Source organism: Phoxinus phoxinus, assembly GCF_949152265.1.
Source record: "Phoxinus phoxinus genome assembly, chromosome: 2".
In the NCBI taxonomy this organism is placed as follows: domain Eukaryota; kingdom Metazoa; phylum Chordata; class Actinopteri; order Cypriniformes; family Leuciscidae; genus Phoxinus; species Phoxinus phoxinus.
Window position 1 is genome coordinate 17,130,897 of NC_136877.1, and position 21,572 is coordinate 17,152,468.

General features: G+C 40.3%; 2 protein-coding genes across 3 annotated transcripts in view; one reads left to right on the plus strand and one right to left on the minus strand.

Annotated features, from left to right (window-relative positions):
- LOC306991757 (solute carrier family 2, facilitated glucose transporter member 4-like) overlaps positions 1–13,216 on the plus strand; it is a 32,058-nt gene extending 18,842 nt beyond the window's left edge. Inside the window, exons 5-11 of the mRNA XM_079599899.1 lie at positions 6,698–6,813; positions 6,990–7,152; positions 9,830–10,017; positions 10,687–10,791; positions 10,902–11,003; positions 11,348–11,551; positions 11,649–13,216. Coding sequence (XP_079456025.1) covers positions 6,698–6,813; positions 6,990–7,152; positions 9,830–10,017; positions 10,687–10,791; positions 10,902–11,003; positions 11,348–11,551; positions 11,649–11,867 — 1,097 coding nt within the window. The 3' untranslated portion in view covers positions 11,868–13,216. The remainder of the gene's footprint in view (positions 1–6,697; positions 6,814–6,989; positions 7,153–9,829; positions 10,018–10,686; positions 10,792–10,901; positions 11,004–11,347; positions 11,552–11,648) is intronic.
- Positions 13,153–19,877, minus strand: LOC306991765 (Y-box-binding protein 2-A-like). 2 transcript variants are annotated; one of them, XR_013796163.1, is made up of 10 exons: positions 19,689–19,825; positions 18,793–18,856; positions 18,397–18,430; positions 18,037–18,126; positions 17,684–17,944; positions 17,359–17,441; positions 15,571–15,811; positions 15,204–15,296; positions 15,013–15,120; positions 13,153–13,691 (listed from the first exon to the last, which is right to left on the minus strand). XR_013796163.1 is itself a non-coding variant. In XM_079599928.1 (10 exons), exons 1-9 carry the CDS (start codon positions 19,738–19,740, stop codon positions 15,085–15,087), a joined length of 954 nt encoding a protein of 317 aa, XP_079456054.1. In that variant the 5' UTR covers positions 19,741–19,877; the 3' UTR covers positions 13,153–13,691; positions 15,045–15,084. The 2 variants fall into 2 exon arrangements, 1 of the variants encoding a protein (XP_079456054.1); XM_079599928.1 differs by having other exon boundaries at positions 15,045–15,120; positions 19,689–19,877.
- Between the last annotated feature and the right edge of the window lie 1,695 nt (positions 19,878–21,572).

Sequence of the window (21,572 nt, forward strand, 5' to 3'; positions counted from 1 at the left end):
TCTTGCAGCTGAAATTATTAATTTGACTGAATTACTGTGTAATTATCACTAGTGAAATTGTAATTATAGATATCTTTAATTACAATTTCTTCTAGTAAAAAAAAATGAAAACAAACATTTGTAGATATTAGAAAATATTTTTCAATGGAAGTCAATTGACTAGTCAAAATAGCATATGTTCAATTTATTTTATGAGTCTTAATCCCATTATAGATATCTTAAAGGAGAACTCCGGTCAATTTTAACATTGAGCTCAATTTTTAGTAAATTTGGAGTGCTGTCAGTCGATTGTCGAGTGATCATAGGTAACTAAACCTATGCGCGTGAACTCGACAATCGATTACTTTGGACTTCGACCGAAAACAGGAACTAAATACAGGTATGTGCGCTGGCTGATATAACATCATTTTTATTCATATCTTTCTCATCTACTACAGTCATATTCACTCGTGTTCACTCTGAAGGAATCACTCAACATGGCTGGGCACTTGTATGACACATCAAGGATGATAAGAGAAATAAAAGCAGGTTTAAAATTTGCCCCATTCAAGTCAATAGGGTGCAAATTTTAAAAAGAGGATAACACGGTGTAGGCAACACCGATTTTTGTCGTTGTTCTCTGTATTGACAGCACTCCAAATTTACAAAAAATTGAGCTCAATGTTAAAATTGACCGGAGTTCTCCTTTAAATCCAATTACAACAAGTCCAAATTGCAGAATAGATATCTGGAATTGGAATTTTGACTAGTCAAAACTAAATTACAACTAGGGGTATTTTAAGGGTTAGTTCACCCCAAAAAATGAAAATTGTACTCACCATCGAGCCATCCTAGGCGAATATGACTTTCTTCTTTCAGCCAAACACAATCGCAGTTATATTTAAAAAATATCCTGGCTCTTCCAAGCTTTAAAATGGGAGTGAATGGTATATTGATGCCCAGAAAATTGCATCCATCCATCATAAATGTAGCTACTCCATACAGCTCCAGGGCAGTGGTTCTTTTTTACTCCAAGCCCCTCCTCCTCTTTGAATCAATACAGCAAACATACTTTGCAAGAATATCACTACACACATTAGCAAACAAATTAGCACAAGTCAACCTGCCATAACAAACAAAGACCACAGGGGGATGCCAAAGGACTGACTATATTAATCCATTCAGAATTATTAAACACACCAAAATATAAAAATATTCTGAATGTGTGAAAATTCACCAATCTGAAGGCGGGTCGATGTCATCAGTGGACAGTTCCTCTATCAGAACAAGCAACTATGTTGGGAGCGTCAGATGCCCACGGATCCTCACAAACTTCTCCAAAACAGCTTTTTCGGCGAGCATCTGTTATAAAACATTCACAGTGTCACATTGTTAATGTGTTTTCTGTTGTTTCCATGGACTTTTAGGTTGTTTTTCTCATTCAGTGTTTTTCTTCATCTCTGTCGTCATTTTCATTAGTTCATTTTCATCACCTGTCTAGTTTATCAGTTAATCATCCTTCATTGTCATCACCTGTTGTACCCTCGTCATCCTCTGTGTATTTAAGTTCCTGTCTTTCTCCTTTCAGTTGTCGGTCAATGTTTGTTTATGTTACGTTGTATGGAGAGTGTTACCCTTGCCTGTACCAGTTTTGTTTAAGTTTTATTATAGTAAAAGTTTGAATTGGAACCTTAGGCCTCTGCCTGTCTTCATCCGCACCACACCCGTGACAGATTGACCGACCCATAAAGTAATGGAGGAGGACGGTATGGAGGCATTTCTGTTCAATCAGAATGGGAGTTCATTGGATGAGTTTGTGGAAGTTTACCTGCATCTTCATCAGGATGTTTACTGGGAGGAGGAGTTTTTGAAGCAACGGTTCTGGAGAGGACTTGATGATCCACTAGCCCAGATATTGCTGCTCAGGGACTTAGATAGACCTTTTATTGAGTTTATGGACAGAGCTCTTTGGGTTTGTGGTTCCTCCCTCACGGTAACACCAGCCGATCCAGAGCTTTCGCCGCTGGTCCCGTCCAGCCCAGAGCTTCCTGCACCGCTGGTCCCGTCCAGCCCAGAGCTTCCTGCACCGCTGGTCCCGTCCAGCCCAGAGCTTCCTGCACCGCTGGTCCCGTCCAGCCCAGAGCTTCCTGCACCGCTGGTCCCGTCCAGCCCAGAGCTTCCTGCACCGCTGGTCCCGTCCAGCCCAGAGCTTCCTGCACCGCTGGTCCCATCCAGCCCAGAGCTTCCTGCACCGCTGGTCCCGTCCAGCCCAGAGCTTCCTGCACCGCTGGTCCCGTCCAGCCCAGAGCTTCCTGCACCGCTGGTCCCGTCCAGCCCAGAGCTTCCTGCACCGCTGGTCCCGTCCAGCCCAGAGCTTCCTGCACCGCTGGTCCCGTCCAGCCCAGAGCTTCCTGCACCGCTGGTCCCGTCCAGCCCAGAGCTTCCTGCACCGCTGGTCCCGTCCAGCCCAGAGCTTCCTGCACCGCTGGTCCCGTCCAGCCCAGAGCTTCCTGCACACCTGGTCCCGTCCAGCCCAGAGCTTCCTGCACCGCTGGTCCCGTCCAGCCCAGAGCTTCCTGCACCGCTGGTCCCGTCCAGCCCAGAGCTTCCTGCACCGCTGGTCCCGTCCAGCCCAGAGCCTCCTGCACCGCTGGTCCCGTCCAGCCCAGGGCCTTCGCCGCTGGTCCCGTTCAGCCCAGAGCCTTCGCCGCTGGTCCCGTCCAGCCCAGGACCGCCTTCGCCGCTGGCCCCGGTCAGCTCAGAGTCCTCTTCGCCGCGGGTCCAGTCCAGTGCTGACCTCCCCAAGAAAATTTTGGGGGGGGGCAATAAGTCCTCTGAGGGGATCGTGGAGGCCCTTCCGACACGGTCGCCATGGCCGCCCGAAGGGTCCTCACCGCCATGGCCGCCCGAAGGGTCCTCACCGCCATGGCCGCCCGAAGGGTCCTCACCGCCATGGCCGCCCGAAGGGTCCTCACCGCCATGGCCGCCCGAAGGGTCCTCACCGCCATGGCCGCCCGAAGGGTCCTCACCGCCATGGCCGCCCGAAGGGTCCTCACCGCCATGGCCGCCCGAAGGGTCCTCACCGCCATGGCCGCCCGAAGGGTCCTCACCGCCATGGCCGCCCGAAGGGTCCTCACCGCCATGGCCGCCCGAAGGGTCCTCACCGCCATGGCCGCCCGAAGGGTCCTCACCGCCGTGGCCGCCCGAAGGGTCCTCACCACCGTGGCCGCCCGAAGGGTCGTCTCCGCCGTGGCCATTCGAAGGGTCCTCACCACCATGGACGCCTGAGGGTCCGTCTGCTCCGCCATGGCCAAGCCCTCATCCTGCTCCGCCCTGGCCACCTGCACGTCCTGCTCCGCCCTGGAGGCTTCCTGCTCCAGATCGGCCACCTGTTCATCAGCCTCCAGGGCGCCCACCCTCCCACCCCTTTGGATGTTTTACGGCGCGAGGACGCGCCTGGGGGGAGGGGGGGGTTCTGTCACATTGTTAATGTGTTTTCTGTTGTTTCCATGGACTTTTAGGTTGTTTTTCTCATTCAGTGTTTTTCTTCATCTCTGTCGTCATTTTCATTAGTTCATTTTCATCACCTGTCTAGTTTATCAGTTAATCATCCTTCATTGTCATCACCTGTTGTACCCTCGTCATCCTCTGTGTATTTAAGTTCCTGTCTTTCTCCTTTCAGTTGTCGGTCAATGTTTGTTTATGTTACGTTGTATGGAGAGTGTTACCCTTGCCTGTACCAGTTTTGTTTAAGTTTTATTATAGTAAAAGTTTGAATTGGAACCTTAGGCCTCTGCCTGTCTTCATCCGCACCACACCCGTGACACACAGACTGTACATTCATTTTGAATATATTGAACTGTGTTAATGCAGAAATACAACTTTATAGCGATAAGTGAGCCGAGAGTGCACATGCACGTTTTTTTCTGCATCAATAACGGACTCGCGCATTCCCAATGTTCAACTCATGTATGTCACTGTAATCGTCTTTATTTTCGTTTAAGTCGTCATCCATTAAAATTTTATTAGCGACACTGGTTTTCTTTATCCAACTGATAAATTTGGTTCATGAAGCGGTTGGGTGTTGGGTGTCACAATCTGCATTCACACAGCACAATTAGAAATGGCTTGGGCTGCTTAGAAACAATCACAGAATATATGAGAGGTGGTGCTTTTTAATTAATTTTTTATTTAGGCCTAACGTATTAATAATAAAATGAATTAATTATATTATATTTAAATACATTTTAAGTTATCTCGCAGCCCCCCTGGAGGATCACTGAGGCCTCCTAGTGGGCCGCGGTCCACACCCCTCCCCCCTTTTAAAAGGTGGAGATCTGAAACCATTCAGCTCTTCAATTTCAAGAATATTTGCGATTTACAGATTTTACATCTGAAAGAGAGGCATTAGGCGTACGCATGTTTTTTGCCCGTTCGTTCTCTGAATCACACGTATACGCACATTTGAGAAATGACCGCAATATCAAATGTAGGTCCACATTTTTTTCAACCACAGTCTTGATTTATCAGTAACTCTTTGCTGAATGTGTTTCATATATTTGTACACAGTGGAATTGAATTAAAGAGTCTTGGATGCTTTGTAAACATAATTCAATTTCTTTATTTCATTTCTTTAATATTTTAGAATTATTTAATTCTGTCAGAGCCGATAGTCTAATGTGGGACCGACATGTAGGCCTAGTCCAATTTCCTTTCGAGTGACACAAGTTTGAATCCCTCCTCATCCTTTGAACTTTGCTTCCTGTCCCGTCTACAACTGAATAAAGGCAAACATAATTATTTAATGAGGGCAAAATCTCCAATGCAACCTATTTTATTTATAATCTTGGCATTTATAAATAAATAATTTAAAATAGAAAAAATAAAGCAGGGCTGCAATACCAAGGGGATTCAGGGAGATACTGTAGATTGTTACAGGTGTTAAAGGTCTGTGCTGGCTTGGTTCTCTTTCATCATCTCGTGTTCGAGATCCACCTATGGGAATTGGTTGCCCAATACACACACAGTAAGGTTCTGTAAGCCAGAGAAGGACGGTCACCCAAAGGGGCGGTGCCTGAAACGTCCCATAATCATGAACCTGCAATCCTGACGCACACACATTACTGCTGTGCACATGCAGGACACACACACGATAATAACCCCAACACACACATATATACACATATATATGAATTTATACACCCAGAAAGGAATGTAAATGCATGCTGGGTGACATGAATGTGCATGGCCTGCCGGCCCATTCACCCCTTGTTCTTATATTTCCAATGGGTAATCGCAAAAGAAAAAAGGGGGGTCCCAGGGAAGGGCATAAGAAGACCCAACCCTTTAAACAGAATGTGCTACCGAGATTCTGGTGATTCAGCCGGTAGTAACGCACAAAGGAATGAGGAGAAGCCCAACTGGCAGCAGCTCTGTGAGGGGGCGCCCATGAAATAAAGAGCTGGTCGCTCAGACAAGATAAGGGGGCGGGCCTTACCTGGCATTGGCTGCGCGCTTCTGTCTGTCTAGACAGACATGGTGCAATTGGATGCTTCTGCAGAGGTCAGGTACGGATGCCCTTCCCATAGGTGGATCACTCGATGTTTCAGAGAACCGGGGTTATGACAAGTTTTGTTGCTGTGTTGTGGTTGTGGATACATTGTGCAGCACTTCAATAGAATGGATTCATCTCACTGCACTGGAAATGTACCAGACGAGTCCCATCACATGGTGGCAGTCACGTACACACTGCTAAAAAAGTCAAGTCAAGTCAAGTCAAGTCAAGTCACCTTCATTTATATAGCGCGTTTAAGAATATAGATTGCTTCAAAGCACCTTTACAGTGATAATAGGAAATTCAAACAACAGAAACTGGTTTGGCTTTACAGCAGCTCTGAATAAAGTTATTGTCCAGCTAAAGTTAGTTTTGATTGATTCACTTCCGTTGCAAAGAGCATTAGTTATGAACTTAGGGGCCGCTTACACGACACCGTTCTAAATGAAAACAGAAAACCTCCAATCCGGCCACTCACCCACACAACGGCGCTTGATGGCTCGAGAACGCAAACTTTGAAATAGGTTCTAAGGTGCAAGTTATTATTATTTTTTTTTTAAACGTTATGATTTCCATGTAAACTTCAAAAAACATAAATCTGTGATAACGATGAAGCAAAAGGTACATGTGATAGGGGAGAGACTTTTTGACTTTTTTCAGTTTGTGTAAATGTAGGCTACTTAGGGTTCAGGGTACTGAACATGCCCCACCTGCGCAACTGGGATTTAAACCCTGCTAGTGTCTTCTGCTGGTTAGCGAAGCATTAGAAAAATATCAATTGTCAAATAACATATTGGAGATTAAAATAATATCAGATTTATCTAATTTTAAATAAACACAAAAAATAGCGATGAAAAATTGACATAAGAAATTTAGGCTACTTTTGCTATGGTTAAATAAATGTTTAGTGATATCTTCTAAATAATTTTAGAATTTTCTCTTTTCTATTTTCTCTATATAGTGTTGATATGGCAACTAGTAAATACACTAAGTTTTATCATGCTAGCATGTGTGGAAGTATTTAAAACAAGTGTGTTACAACTAGCCCCTTGCGTTATGTTCTGCCCCGCTCACCCCTACTGTAGACTATGCTTTGTCGTCACAGGAATTAATTACAATATTACTGTTTATACTCAGAGGACTCTTGTTTTTCTTTTTCTTCAGGGTTGGCATCAGGGTTGGTGCCAATGTATGTTGGTGAGATTGCCCCTACCAGTCTAAGAGGAGCTCTGGGCACCCTGCACCAGCTGGCCATCGTCACAGGCATTCTTATCGCCCAGGTACAGTAAACTTAATTTCTTAAGTTCAATGCTGTTTTTTCCCCTTTATATACATTTGAAATTTTCGTTTGAGCTCATAACTACTGTGACTGGTCTCCAGTCCTTTATTATTTCATTTTCAATATTTTTTATTTTTCACTCATTTCTCATTATCAATGTCATGATCTTCTCTTCAGATCTTAGGGCTGGAGTCTTTGTTGGGCAATGAGCAGCTGTGGCCGGTTTTGTTGGGTGTTACAGTACTACCTACAGTCCTGCAGATGACACTGTTGCCTTTCTGTCCGGAGAGCCCGCGCTTCCTCTATATCATCCGCTGCCAAGAGCACCATGCAAAGAGCGGTGAGGAGTCATGGGTCATTTCTACAGTTTGGTGCACTAATGTCCCCATGAAACAATACTGCATATTTTACATAAAATGTTAATCAACTTTCATACCATATTGTTTTTCCTGCATAAATGTGCCCCAATTAATAAATATGAATATCAAACACTTCATGCTGAGAAGGTGCACAGCAGCAGTGCCATACAAGACATTTGAGATGTCTTAATAAAGCAATAAGCCCCGCGAAGCCGTGTTTTACAGTGAATTTAGAACAGCTAATGGGGCGTTTTTGGGCATGACGCGGAGCGGAGTAAAAATACAAAAAAATTATAAAAACCGTTTATAAAACGGTTACCTCATAAAAATATTCATTTTAATATTTATTTTATTCATAAAATAAATACCCAGCAACAAAAAATATGTAAGCTATATATAAAATATGTCCGCTTCGCGTTGGGGTCCTGATCAGCCTGTCGGGGTTGTATTCACTATAACAAGCGCCTCGCTTTACATTATCACGCTTATTACATCGCTACCTACCAAATAAATCAATAATTTGACACAAAATATTGATTTAAAAAGGACTTAATTGATTTAAAAACGACTGTATTGCTTCTGCTAAATAACACTGTGTCCATGGCAACGCTCTGTTTTTCAACGGTGTGTTATCCTTAGCAGCGGTCTGTTATCAAAAATTATACTACAGGGCCGTTGAATGCTTGAATCTGATTGGTTGACGTTCGTTCTACGGTGTGCAATTATTTTCAGGGAAACGCACGGCTAAAGTAGTTCCGGCAGGTCTTGACCGCATTACAGTTCCATTTTACTGCGCGTAGTTAACTGTAATAACGGAAAATATACAATTCATAACAAGAAAAACCATGCAGCCCCATGTGCTTGATCTACAATTTTCAATGTCTAACTTCACATTTAATGGAAACATGCAGTTTAATTTGAATAAATAAAGTATATAGTCCTATATATAATCAATAGAAAATGAAATATTTTAATAAATTGATAGTCCTGCTGCACGAGTTTTCGTAATTATTGCAGATAATATAACAAATAAATAATTGATAGGCCTATACTTGTTAAACGGGCTTTGTGTTTAATTTATTAGGCTAGTCTACTGTCACTAATAGAAAAAAAAAGAATGAACGAATTAATTAAAACAAATTGAATTAATAAATAAATAATAAAATTGACGCACATTCTTCTCTCTCTCTCATAACTGCATTAATAACTGCATAAAGCCGGGGACACTACTGTAAGGCTACTGTAAGTATCAAATTATGAATGTAATTTGATAGTTATGACTGATCATGCACGTTTGATCAGGGTTTCAGCGCGTTCAGTCTGTGTTCACAGTGGAGTTTAAAATCTGCTGCATTCACAGTCAGCAAATGTTTCTAGTCGTTACGTGTGTCCCCAGCATTAGTCTGCTATCAGTGGCTCAAACCTCCGTTACAAACTCTAATGACGTTTTGGAATTAGCAACGGAGCATGGGTTTAGATGCGCAAGGAATTAGTCCTACATACAAGAGCGTTTTAATGACAAAAACTTTACAAACGTCTTGAAATACATCATCTTACATCATTTTACAGAACAGACCGCATTCTACATTAGAATTCAACCAAGCCATGTAATAAGCGGGATAATGTAGAGCGAGGCAGTTGTTATAGCGAATACAACCCCGACAGGCTGATCAGGACATTGAGGGGTCTTGAATCAGCCTAAAGGGGTTGTATTCGCTCCACATTATCCCGCTTATTAGGCTACATGGCTACCTACCAAATAAATCAATAATTTGACACATAATATTGATATAAAAAGGAGTTTATTGATTTAAAAACGATTGTATTGCTTCCGCTAAAGAACACCGTGTTCATGGCAACGCTCTGTTTTTCATGGCAACGGTGTGTTATACTTAGCAGCGGTCAAGAAATAACAGACCGTATTCTACATTAGAATTCAACCAAGCCATGTAATAAAACGTTTATTCCTTCGCCAAGGAATGTATCAAAAGAGGTTGCCAAGCAACATGCAGCAACAAAGAATCACAAACAGCAGTTGCGCAGTAATACTAATGTAATGCGGCCCAGTCACAGATATTGTATATGTTTGTTGAGCAATTTTCGAACGCGGCTCAACCAATCAGAATCAAGGACCGGAACTATCCGTTTTATAACATTTATTTTTTAGAAAAATATCCAAGGCAGTTTTTCCAGTCCAAAACAGTTAAAATTATTTACATCATGGCTCACATTAGAAACATTAAAAAGGATTAAAATTAAATTTAAAGGATAAAAATTTTAATTAAAGGATTAAAAAGGATTAAAGGGGCACCCTGATGCCCCTGACACACTCTGAGGAAGGCTGAAGAGCCGAAATGCATCAGTTTGCAGTGTGTTAGTCCTTTTTAATGTTTCTAGTGTGAGCCATGCTGTAAATGAAGGCCTTTTTAACTATTTTGGACTAAAATTTTTTTCTAAAAAATATGTTTGAAACACAACCAAAGAGCATCTTCTGGGAACATTTGTCTGAAGATTTGTTTAACCTCTAGGCTATGTCATATCACAAATATTTGAAATGAGTATGTAGGCCTACTTTTAATATAATTTAAGAATTTTTCAATGGTAAACTAAATACACTCTAACCAATGAGCACTTTAGCTTATTTCCTCTCTTCTTCAGCTTTGCGCCGTCTGACAGGACGTCTGGAGGTCAGTGATGACTTGGCTGAGATGAAGGAGGAAAAGAGGAGGATGGACATGGAGAGAAAAGTGTCCATTCCTGAGCTCTTTCGCTCTCCTCTGTACCGGCAGCCCATTATCATCTCTATCATGCTGCAGCTCTCTCAGCAGCTGTCAGGAGTTAATGCTGTGAGTGCTGCAGTGGTCAAGTCAAGTCACCTTTATTGATATTGCACTTTTTACAATACAGATTGTTTCAAAGCATCTTTACAGTGATAACAAGAAAATAATAATGCAACAACGTTTCATGGTTCATTTCTGTTGTAAGGTTATCCATCTAGTACACACACACACACACACACACACACACACACACACACACACACACACACACACACACACACACACACACACACACACACACACACACACACACACACACACACACACACACACACAAACACACACACACACAAACACACACACACACACACACACACACACACACACACACACACACACACACACACACACAAAAGCCAAATGTGACAGTGGCAAGGTACCAAAACTCCATCAGGTGACAGAATGGAGGAAAAAAATTGTGCTCAGTTATGTAAAAAAAGAAAGTTGAGCTGAGATTAGTTTAAAGTTTAAAAAAAAAGTTGAATGCAGCTCTTCTACAGGGTTTGAGTAACTTTGCTCCATTACCTGAATTAGTTTTCTAAAGACTTTTAATACATTTTCAATTATGGCAGTAAAGATGTTTTTCTTTAGAACAGTAAACTGAAACAAACTGAATTTGTGTGCGACATGTTTTTGAACCAATTCTAACAATTGCTCTTGCATTCCACTGCTCAGATCTTCTATTATTCTACTGACATCTTCAAGAAGGCTGGGGTGGAGAGTCCGGTTTACGCCACCATAGGTGCTGGAGTTGTCAATTGTGCTTTCACTATAGTCTCGGTATAATTTTTTATATGAACCACATTATTAGCATAAACCAAGCCAAAGTACAAATACATGTTTATTATGTGATGCCGATCACTGAGATCGCTCACTTGTTCAATCTACAGGTCTTCCTGGTCGAGCGGATGGGTCGCCGGACACTCCACATGCTTGGACTTGCTGGAATGTGTATCTGTGCCATCATCATGACAATTGCCCTCACATTACTGGTCAGCCCAAAATACTTATCAGGAAAAGGATCATTTTTGTTTTTACTTCGTAGATAATTTAACCCTTTTAACTATTTGCATAAAAAAATTTACTGGAAAAAGTACTCTTAATTTAGAGAAAATCACTTTGACGAGAAAGCTGATGGTTGTAAAATGCTCACACATTTGTTTAGAATTGTTCCTTGTCAGTGAAGGCTGTCAAAATTATAATTTACTTTTTACTGTCGGGTCCAACTTGAATCTTTAAAATGTGGAAAATTACAGAGTATGAACTGTTGTTTTGTAGAAGACAGATAATTCAAAGGTGATGGATCATTAACTATTTTTTCTTTGTTCATTGACAGGAGACTGTGCCATCAATGAGCCACATTAGCATGATGGCCATTTTTGGTTTTGTGGCCTTCTTTGAGGTAGGGCCAGGTCCTATCCCTTGGTTCTTTGTGGCTGAACTCTTCTCACAAGGTCCCAGACCAGCAGCCATGGCAGTAGCTGGCTGCTCCAACTGGACTGCCAACTTCATCATTGGCATGGGCTTCCCGTATGTTGCTGTAAGTGTAGAGGAAACATTGTTTAATTCTGGATTTCAATTTTCCAATATATCAAATGTGTCTTAAATCTATCAAACTCAATCTCTCCTGACCACAGAACCTATGTGGTCCATACGTTTTCCTGATCTTCGCTGTGCTCCTCCTTTTCTTTCTGGTCTTCACATTCTTCCGAGTTCCTGAGACACGAGGCAAGACTTTTGACCAGATCTCAGCCACCTTCCATGGTCATCCACAAAACATGATGGACCTGGACATGGATCAAGGGAAACACAGTACAGAGCTAGACTACCTAGGATCTGATGGGACAGAGAACTGAAGCCTGAGAACGAGAGAAATTGTGGATGGGGGCCAGAATCACCACAATTTACTGTTCTTTGTGGCTTGGAGAGGAAAATGCATACCAAAAAAACATTACTACTCAGAAGAGACTATGTGGTCTTTGGAAATTAAGTATTATAAAGGAGGAGGTTGGACTTTTGGAGAAAGTGAAATGTTGTTCGAAAACGAGCAAGACTTGAGATTTAGAACTCTGCACTTTAACTGCACAAAGGTTTCCATACACCACAAAGCCAGCTATGCTTTTACATACAACTAGTAGATCATAGACTATTCTTTTAATTTTAGTGTTATATTAGGATAATGGGCCCTTTTCACATTTCCGGGGTTTTGAGAAGCAGAAGTCTTCATAGCTGGGTAAACTTCTATAACGGTGAATGGGAGACAATAGCAAATATAATTTTGTATTTCTATCTGCTCTGATAGCAAAGGCAAAAACATCTGTGCTAGCATTTTCATAACTTTCCAAAAGAGGGAAACATATACAGATTGATTACAGCAGTCAGAAGAGAATAAATGTAAAATTAGCTGCCACTCCCTCGCAGCAGCGTTGATTAATTTTTGTCATTTACTGCCAACCAAGATAATATAACAGGAAGTATAGCATTGTGTATTCAATAAAAAATAAAAAAACTTTACTAGATTTGCAATGTTGATAATTGCGGAAACGCATCATTACAGTCTGTGAAAAGGGTCCATGAAACATTCTAATACTGATTAGTAACAAACTGTCAAATGCTTTCAAATTTTTTGCACAATTTTACCAGTAGATATTTAATGCTTCTATTAAACACTATCCTCAAAATGCATAAGAGAAACTAGTCATTTAAAACCTTTGATATTTTAATGACAGAATTCAACATCAAAACATGCACATTTTGTAATTTCAGACATGTATAACTTCATAGGAATTATATAGGAAATTGTTTGTGCTTAACATTTCTTTTGTCATTATATTATAAATATATATAAAAACGCATTTCACTGAGAAAATGTAAGATATGTGCCGTTTGATGAGAAAAAAGCTAACCTATATTCCTTATGTTGACTTATATTGTCACTATATGCCACATTCTGAGGTGTAACTAATTTATATGATGGAATAAAACGTGTTTTTGTTCTGACAAACCAACTATACATTTACATGCACAGCAAGTATGACCAGCTTTTCAACAAGGTTTGGCACAACAGAACATGGATAAAATAAGCTTGTGTCTGTCAAGTATGACCTGCTCAACACACACAAAAAAGAGAAGAGTCAGGAGGAGAGTCAACAAATAATTTATTTACTTTACTGGCATTGCACAAAATCCCCACCAAAGTAAAGTACATACCAAAAAAAAAAAAAAAAGGGACAATTTTTAAACCAAATTGTATTTTGATTGGATGCATGTTTTCCCCTTTTTTCCAAGTTACAAGTAAGAGAAGAGTCTGTGCTGTGCTCATCACACTGGATGGCATTTGCTCTCTTTGATGAACTTAAAGTAGCCGAACTGGTCACATTTTCTCTACTGCTCATCGCCCATAGTACACAACAAAACTATTAAGGGGAAATATAATGGGCTTTTAGAGCAGGACTTTTTTTTTTCCTATTTACTTTTAAATGGTCAAGTATGCATAAACCCAACCCTCCCTTCCCCACTAGCCCCTTCCTTTCCATCCATCCCTCTCTTTCTCTCATCCTGACAGATGAAGGGTCCAGACCACAAGCAAGTGGATCAGGTTGGGGGAGGGACAATGACGTAGAAGCGAGGGGCAAGATGTTTGACGAGACAGGCGAGGTTTAACCCCCCAACCTTGGAACCTATGCAGGTGACAAGAACAAAATGTGAGGCATTAAAAAGAAAAACAAGGGCAACTAAAAGCACGGTGGGAGATTACAGTTATAGTAAACATTCAGACATATGCTGAACTTGCATATAAAACGGTGCAAAATTAAACAAATGTGAATTTGTCAGTGTACGGATTCTTAAGCGTTTATTGCAACATTTCATCTCTTAAGCGTTTATTGCAACATTTCATCTCTCTCTCATCAAACTAGACTAACGAACGGCTTTACACAAACCGTACTTCGCCTAGACAGGTCACGGTGTTCACGGCCAACTACGCTTGCCTGAGAAATAGGCTATAATAGAAAATAGGCTATAATCAGGGTAAATAAACCCTGAACTAGGACAATACTCACCTTGATTCTGTTCCAAAGCCTAATAACCTTCTTGAAATAAAAATGTGCTGCTTATGCTTGCCCATTTAAAATGGCACAGAACGGTGACTAAGTTTTACAGATGCAAACGTGTCAAAATAACCCGATGCAAGCCATGTTCTAATGGTAGTGTTGGTGAGAAACAAGCCAAAAATGTAGTCAAGCAAAAATCTTGGCGTTGCAACTTGCAATCCTGTGTTGATCTAGGCGAGTGTACAGCAGTTCCAACATTCTGTTGTGCTCTGGTTATCAGTCAGTCAGAATAAGTTAAAAGAATCACAATTAATTAGATAATGTAGGCCTATAATATACCCAATTCAATGCATTTTCTTTTTTGTATTAGTATTTAAATAGATTGGGCTTACAATTTAATTATTTATATCTTGATTATTTATGATTTGCCACACCCAATTGATGAAACACATAGGTGAATTTATTGTTGAATTTGTGTTGTGCCATTCGTTAGTCTGGTTGTTTGATGAGAAAGATGAAATGTAGTTGCAATAGATGCTTTAAGAATTCATCCAAATGAAGCAGTGAACGAATATTATTCTGTTGCACGTAACTGAGGAAAAACGGATGACCACACGGTTTGATCTTTGGTTTACCAAACAGCGGAAAGGTGCATTTCATTCCTGGCCCCATATAGAGATCGAATATTCAAGCAGTTTGTTAATTTTCTACACCTGAACGTAAAAATATTTCAGCTTGATTTGTAGTTAAATCAAAAAAGGAATGGCTGAATGATACACGGATTGTCTTTGCAAATTAAAACCAATTCATTTCTTCAACTTTTTAAAATGCAAGAAAAACCTGAAATAAGCATTTTAGAATATGAAGTGGCTGCTGCTTAATTTTGCAAGCTGACATTTTTATGCATTTTAACAGCAGTTGTAGTTTGATGGCCGAAACACTTTACCACCTTTAAAATCAGTTTAGCTGTGGAAGTCCCACCTCTTGCCAGGGTCACATGACTTCTTCCAGGTCACAGAAATCATTCCGAGGGCTTGGAAGCTGTAGGGACAGGTGTCTACACAGGGGGGGGAGACGAAATGTGTTAGTGCACATTTATGTCATTGGCAAAAAATAAAATGACATGCATATACAACTTACTTCATTTTTAGGGGACGTTTCAGAAGAGGATTTGACGTTAGCAGGCTTGGAGGCCCGAGCAGGGGACTCAGGTTTTTCAGGTTCGTCTCCATCCTAAACCATGACAAGCCAGATATTTATAATACCTAGCTGAACAGTTGTGGGACAGAGCTATATTAGGCTAAGATGCATGGTTTTAAAGTCAAAATATTTTTTACTAACATATATCTGATTATTTCCATGTCAGCAGTGTCCAGAGAAAATGGCCCCGTTCCAAAATTGTGGCAGCTAACGTTAATATAACTAAAGTCAGGCAGCAAGGACAAAGCTAATATTTTCAAGTTCAACTACATCACTTCAGACATGCGTTTTTCTGGAAACCACTTACTTTAGAGGTACTGGATTCAGATTTCCTCTGTCTGCGCCGACTGAACTGTCTGCGAGGTTTCCGGGACTGCTCCTCTGTCTGCTCCCCCGTTTGCTCCCCTGTCTGCTCCCCCGTTTGCTCCCCTGTCTGCTCCCCCGTCTGCTCCCCATTGGTCTGGTCCTCTTTAGGGGGTGACTGTAGCTCTTCTGCAGGGGCTACTGTCTGTTGAGCCTCTCCAGGGGGTAGCCGGGGTTGGAACGGCCTGAGCATCACAAAGAGAGACTTTGCATTTGCATAAAATACAATAAACGAGCATAGGCTCTGTTACATATTTAAGGCAATGCAATTGAAGACCTCTGAAGGCATCATACAAATTAATAGTCAAGTCACCTTTATTTATATAGAACTTCACAGTAAGAAACAGGTAAATAACATTCAATGATGCAAACTTAATCTATGAGAAATTCAATTCAGTTAAATTCAGTTATAAGCAGCTCAACAAAAGACTGGCATTATTCAGTAGGAGTCAGTTCAGTGTTGATTTAATTCAGTTGCCAAAAGCAAGTATTTAACAAAACACATTTAGAAATGGTGATTAGACCTGGTCAAACAGGCATTATAAATTAAATATTTTTTTTTATTCAAGACTACATATTACTCAAGACTTTTCACTACACTACAATGATGTCAACCCAAAATGGCCACCCTCAAACTCTGAATCAGCCAATAGTGAGCCTGGAAGGGTGAAGTCCCAGCAGCATGACCAATCATTTCATGCAATTATAATAAAATAATTTAAGACACTGGAACTTTAATATTTATTAAAAATATATATATTTTGCATTGTGCAAAATGATCACGAATTAGTATTAATGCTGTGGAATCCTGTTATTATTGATACAGGTCTAATTTACAGTTGGAGCAATGATGTGAACAAGTTCCATCAGCGGCTCCAGCAACTCCAGGGAAGCTTGCAATCCTCAAAAGTGGCTTGCTTTTGCTGCATGGTTTGAAGATCAGTTGGAAAGTCAATGAACTGCCATACAGTAGAAGCCAAAAGTGATGTCCGGCCTAGGAAAATTCACATCTTCACCCTTTATCTAAATATTATTAAAAGTTGATTGTTAATTATCTTGTGATAATGCAATGAAACATGCCAAAACAATGTATTCATTTTCCTGTGAGCTTTTTTGTTTTTCTAAAACCTGTATGTGTAGATTGCCACATCATTTTGTCAGAAAAATACCTTCACTAAGTTTAGGGTTTTGTTCTTCCTTCCATGTTTTAAAATAATTATATATATAAATATACAAGACCATTTATATATTGGGCCATGAAATGGGCCATTTCAGACCCTGCTTACTGTGGACTGATGGGCCCCCAAGTCATCACCGATGCATGGTTGCATTTTTCCAGTAGCCAAAAAAAATGTCATTATTACTTTCATTACTGCAGTCAGAGCATTGACTTGTAGAGTGGGAGAAGTTATTACATTTCTTACAAGGTCAGTTACAAAAAGAATACCTTTATGATCAAGCCTGTATCGTTTTATCAACTCCCTATCATAGAACTCCAATACATTTGTTGGAAAGTGTGCGGTCTCTTCCTCTTGGCTGCAATCTTGTTACTCCAAGGTTAGGATACCTCTCCAGCACTCTTAAATAATTTAGGAGCTGAGACCAAGTCTTAACCTATATAAATCAGACTTATGTCATTCTTAGAATATTGACACTCTTAAGACTAAAATTTTCCTCTGAGCAGCTTTATACATACGGCCCCTGGTCTGTATATACAAGTGGTGATATGAACCTTCGAAATCGAGGTCTGAACCTGCGAGGCGGCGGCCTCTGCTGGGCACCATCTACTTCCTCGTTCTTCTCGCCTGCTTCTGCCTAGAGCGAAGACAGAAAACTGCAAAACTCACTGACCAATTGTGTACAGAAATAAAACAAAATGAGCTAAAGTTTAAAGGCTTATCATGTTGAATATAGAAACTTAACATAGAACACAATCTAGGTCATTTACTCTATGAAATGTTACCAAGGCCTACAAAATTCACTATTAATGTTTCAAAAATACAATTACTCTAACGTAGGGCAGACCTTCAGATAAAAAAACATCCAAATGACTTCACCTCGCCTTGTGGTGGAACAGGTCTCCTGCGTGGACGCTGGCGCCGAGGACGTGGCCGAGGGGTTCCTTTCTCTTCGCTGCCCTCTCCCTCAGTTGTGGGATCAGTTGGAGCATCCCCAGCTTCTCCAGCTTTCTCCTCTCCTTCAGCAGGACGTGCATTACGAGGGTAAAAGCGCCTACGAAATCTGCGTTTATTGGGGGCGTATCGGCTGCCTTTAACAGGTATACCCCCTGGACCGGTCACATTCGCTGCCTCTGAGCCCTAAAGCAAATACTCAGTTTTAGAGTGAAAATTAACCAACACAACTCACTATATTCCTATAACACCATTTTGATTGATCCAGAACCAATTACTTTAGCTGCTTCGACAACGTCAAACTCCACAACCTCACCGTCCCCCACGCTTCTAAGGAACTTTCTTGGGTTATTCTTTTTTATTGCGGTCTGCTCAAAAGGAAAAAATCCTTAGCATAACATGCATTTTCAATCATTGATGGGTGGGTTAAGTTGTAAAGTCAAACAATTTCAAAATTGATGTTAATATCTTAGGAGCACTTGAAATCCAGAATTTCTGTATAGGCGATACATTTTGGTATGTTTTCTTTTTTGTAAATGTCATTTAAACTTACTAGGCAAGAATATCATGTTTGCATTTAACATCTTAGCCATACATCCATTCAGAAGACAATGTATTTATATAAAGTAAACATATACCTGATGAACAAATACATCTTCTTTAGTATCATTTCTGTGGAATAAAAAGGGAATTCAATTAAATTTTAAACGGACTAAGACAACATATTTGATATTGTGAAGAAAAAGAAAAACAACCTGATAAATCAAATGCTTGCAATATAATTATACATAGAGGGGGTCCAGAAGACTGAGATCACTTTGAAATCTGGGCTTTCGTTATTTAAACCTGGAAATAACAAAATCTGGGTTTCATTATTTAAACCTGGAAATAACGCATTTAGAATTTAAAATACATTTATTTCAAATACCTGCACTAGTGGTCTCAGACGTTTGGACCCCACAGTATTTGACCCATCAGACTGTGTATTTATTTAGTCTGACCAGTGAGGTGTCCTTTCAGCATTATGAACCTACCTATTGATAAAGCCATATCCATTGCGCACATTGAACCATTTCACAGTTCCTTGCACACCGGTTGCTGCAACAGATCATAAAAAGAATGCATCATAATTAGTTATTGAGAGTGGTTGGTGTTTTGTGACATGATTCGTATGCTCAAGCAATGCCCGGTAAACAGACTCATTGGTGGGCAACGTGTGTGAATTAACTATAAACTTGCAAACCTTTCAACCACTTAATTCGTTCAGACAAAAGGGAAGACGAAAATACGTGTTTTTGGCCCGATAATGAGTTCTCACTAGACCCAGGCGACCCAAGGGTAAACATGGTAAAAGTAGCCTATGGCTAATAATGTAAAGCTTTTACCTAACGACATGCAACACACCTGCAGTTAAATCCCTCCTACATAAAGCACATGGTAACAGCGCGCAGAATGTGGGTCATCAACGCGCTTTCACTGTGTAAACAGCCAAACGCTAAACCTGCTTCTATTATAACAAACTTTAGATCAAACCAGACATGCTACTTTAATTTTTCTTTGTGTTGTTACAGAAACTGAATATTAAATTCCAACGAGACGCACAGTTAAGTGTAACTCGGGTATGTAAAAAGTCCCAAAGAGGAAGATAACCATGTGGTAAAAATTATGTATCGACATTTTTATCGATAGTAGCCTATTCATGCAAATTCGCAAGTGTGAAATAAACTATTTCATTACGCCTCAAAAATAAAAAGTTAAAAAAGTTCAAGCAAAACACAAGCTCAGAATAAACAGCTGATCAATTGTAATTTTTCTGAATTCTAAAGCCTGTCAGTCGCGTCTCATTCCAAAACATGACGTGTTCAATATTACGATTTGTAATGTGTATGAAATAAATGTATTATTGTCGCTAAAGCCACTGAACCCCTACCGATGACTTTTCTCTCGGGTTGAGGTTGCTCAGACGCCTCTGTGTCGCTCATCTTCTCTCTCTGGATTTAACCCCCTCCAACTCACCAAACTTTGAACTACTTGAGCGGCCAACTCAAACTTTTTATCCCGATTCTCTGTCAGGAAGGACTCAGCCTGGATTTAATTGGTCTTCAAGCGACCAATCCACGAGTTCTATCTTCATTCTCGCGTGATTAATTGGGAGTCAGCGCGAGCGCGCATAGAGACTGTAAAAAAAAAAAAAAAAAAACTAGGCCTACGTGTTCTTCTCACTTCATTACGATTTTTGAAACAATTATTGATAACAAGTTGCTATGTTTTCTATATATATATAAATCATAATATCATAATCTAGCTTTAGTCTGTATGCCTCCTGTCACACCTTTAAAGGGTTAGTTCACCCAAAAATGAAAATAATGTCATTAATGACTCACCCTCATGTCGTTCTAAGCCCGTAAGACCTCCGTTCATCTTCGGAACACAGTTTAAGATATTTTAGATTTAGTCCGAGAGATTTCTGTCCCTCCATTGAAGCTGTATATACAGTATACTGTCCATGTCCATAAAGGTAATATAAACATCATCAAAGTAGTCCATGTGACATCAGTGGGTTAGTTAGAAGTTTTTGAAGCATCGAAAATACTTTTTGGTCCAAAAATAACACAAAATAAGACTTTATTCAGCATTGTATTCTCTCCCGGGTCTGTTGTCAATCCTTCACAGTTACGCTGATGACGTGTTATCTGGTGCGCCCGAGCTTCATTTATAGACTGAGGGAAACGCACGCTGTAAAAGTGTCTCATCCGCGACATGCACATTTACGCACCATTAAAAAAATGATATCCACGCAAACAATGTAGAATAGCTTGAAATAGCGTGCGTCTTCCTCAGACTGTAAACGAAGCTCGGGCGCACCAGATAACACGTCATCAGCGTCTTACGTCAGCAGCGTCACTGCGGAGTCCTGAACGCAGATTGACAACAGACCCGGGAGAGAATACAATGCTGAATAAAGTCTTATTTTGTGTTATTTTTGGACCAAAAAGTATTTTCAAAAACTTCTAACTAACCCACTGATGTCACATGGACTACTTTGATGTTGTTTATATTACCTTTATGGACATGGACAGTATACTGTATATACAGCTTCAATGGAGGGACAGAAATCTCTCGGACTAAATCTAAAATATCTTAAACTGTGTTCCGAAGATGAACGGAGGTCTTACGGGCTTAGAACGACATGAGGGTGAGTCATTAATGACATTATTTTCATTTTTGGGTGAACTAACCCTTTAAGAGAAAGCAACACTTCTAAACTTATGTTCTTGCACAGCCTATATTCAGTAAAATATTCAAATTTATATCTATCTATCTATCTATCTATCTATCTTAGAAACATTCATATTTTCTAATGGTGACATGAAATGCAGTTTCTCTAGAAGATAGTGTAGCTGTTGATAGAAAATAAGACAAATCTCAAATAGCCTATATGGTGATTTGATGGCATATCAATATCAGTTTAATATCGTTGTGCCTGGTTATGGCCTCACTTTTTCCCCCATTATGCCTTGCACAACCCTTCTACACATAGGTCACAAGATTCAAGTTTCACTTGACTATTTTTATCTAAATGACTTGCCAAGACTGTGTGGCTGCCATGTATTTGGTCATATTATTCCGATACCCATACTTTTATTAGACAATCGTTATCACTAATTTACATTTTATTCATTTATTCACTGGTTTCTGAAAAATATGATTAAAAAACCTGTAAAACCCTGGTTGCAACCATGTTAAAAGATATGAAAAATTAAGAATAAAGAGTGTATATCCTATGTGTTTGCATCATGAACGAGAGAAATCC

What these genes read in the sequence shown, in the direction of transcription:
- LOC306991765 (XM_079599928.1), bottom strand. Translation starts at nt 19,740, where the DNA reads ATGAGCGACACAGAGGCGTCTGAGCAACCTCAACCCGAGAGAAAAGTC. An exon ending in ACGTTGTCGAAGCAGCTAAA is followed by an intron (nt 17,945 to 18,036) that starts GTAATTGGTTCT and finishes TATTTGCTTTAG; the next exon opens with GGCTCAGAGGCAGCGAATGT. An exon ending in TTCAGACCTCGATTTCGAAG is followed by an intron (nt 15,812 to 17,358) that starts GTTCATATCACC and finishes TGTGATGCTCAG; the next exon opens with GCCGTTCCAACCCCGGCTAC.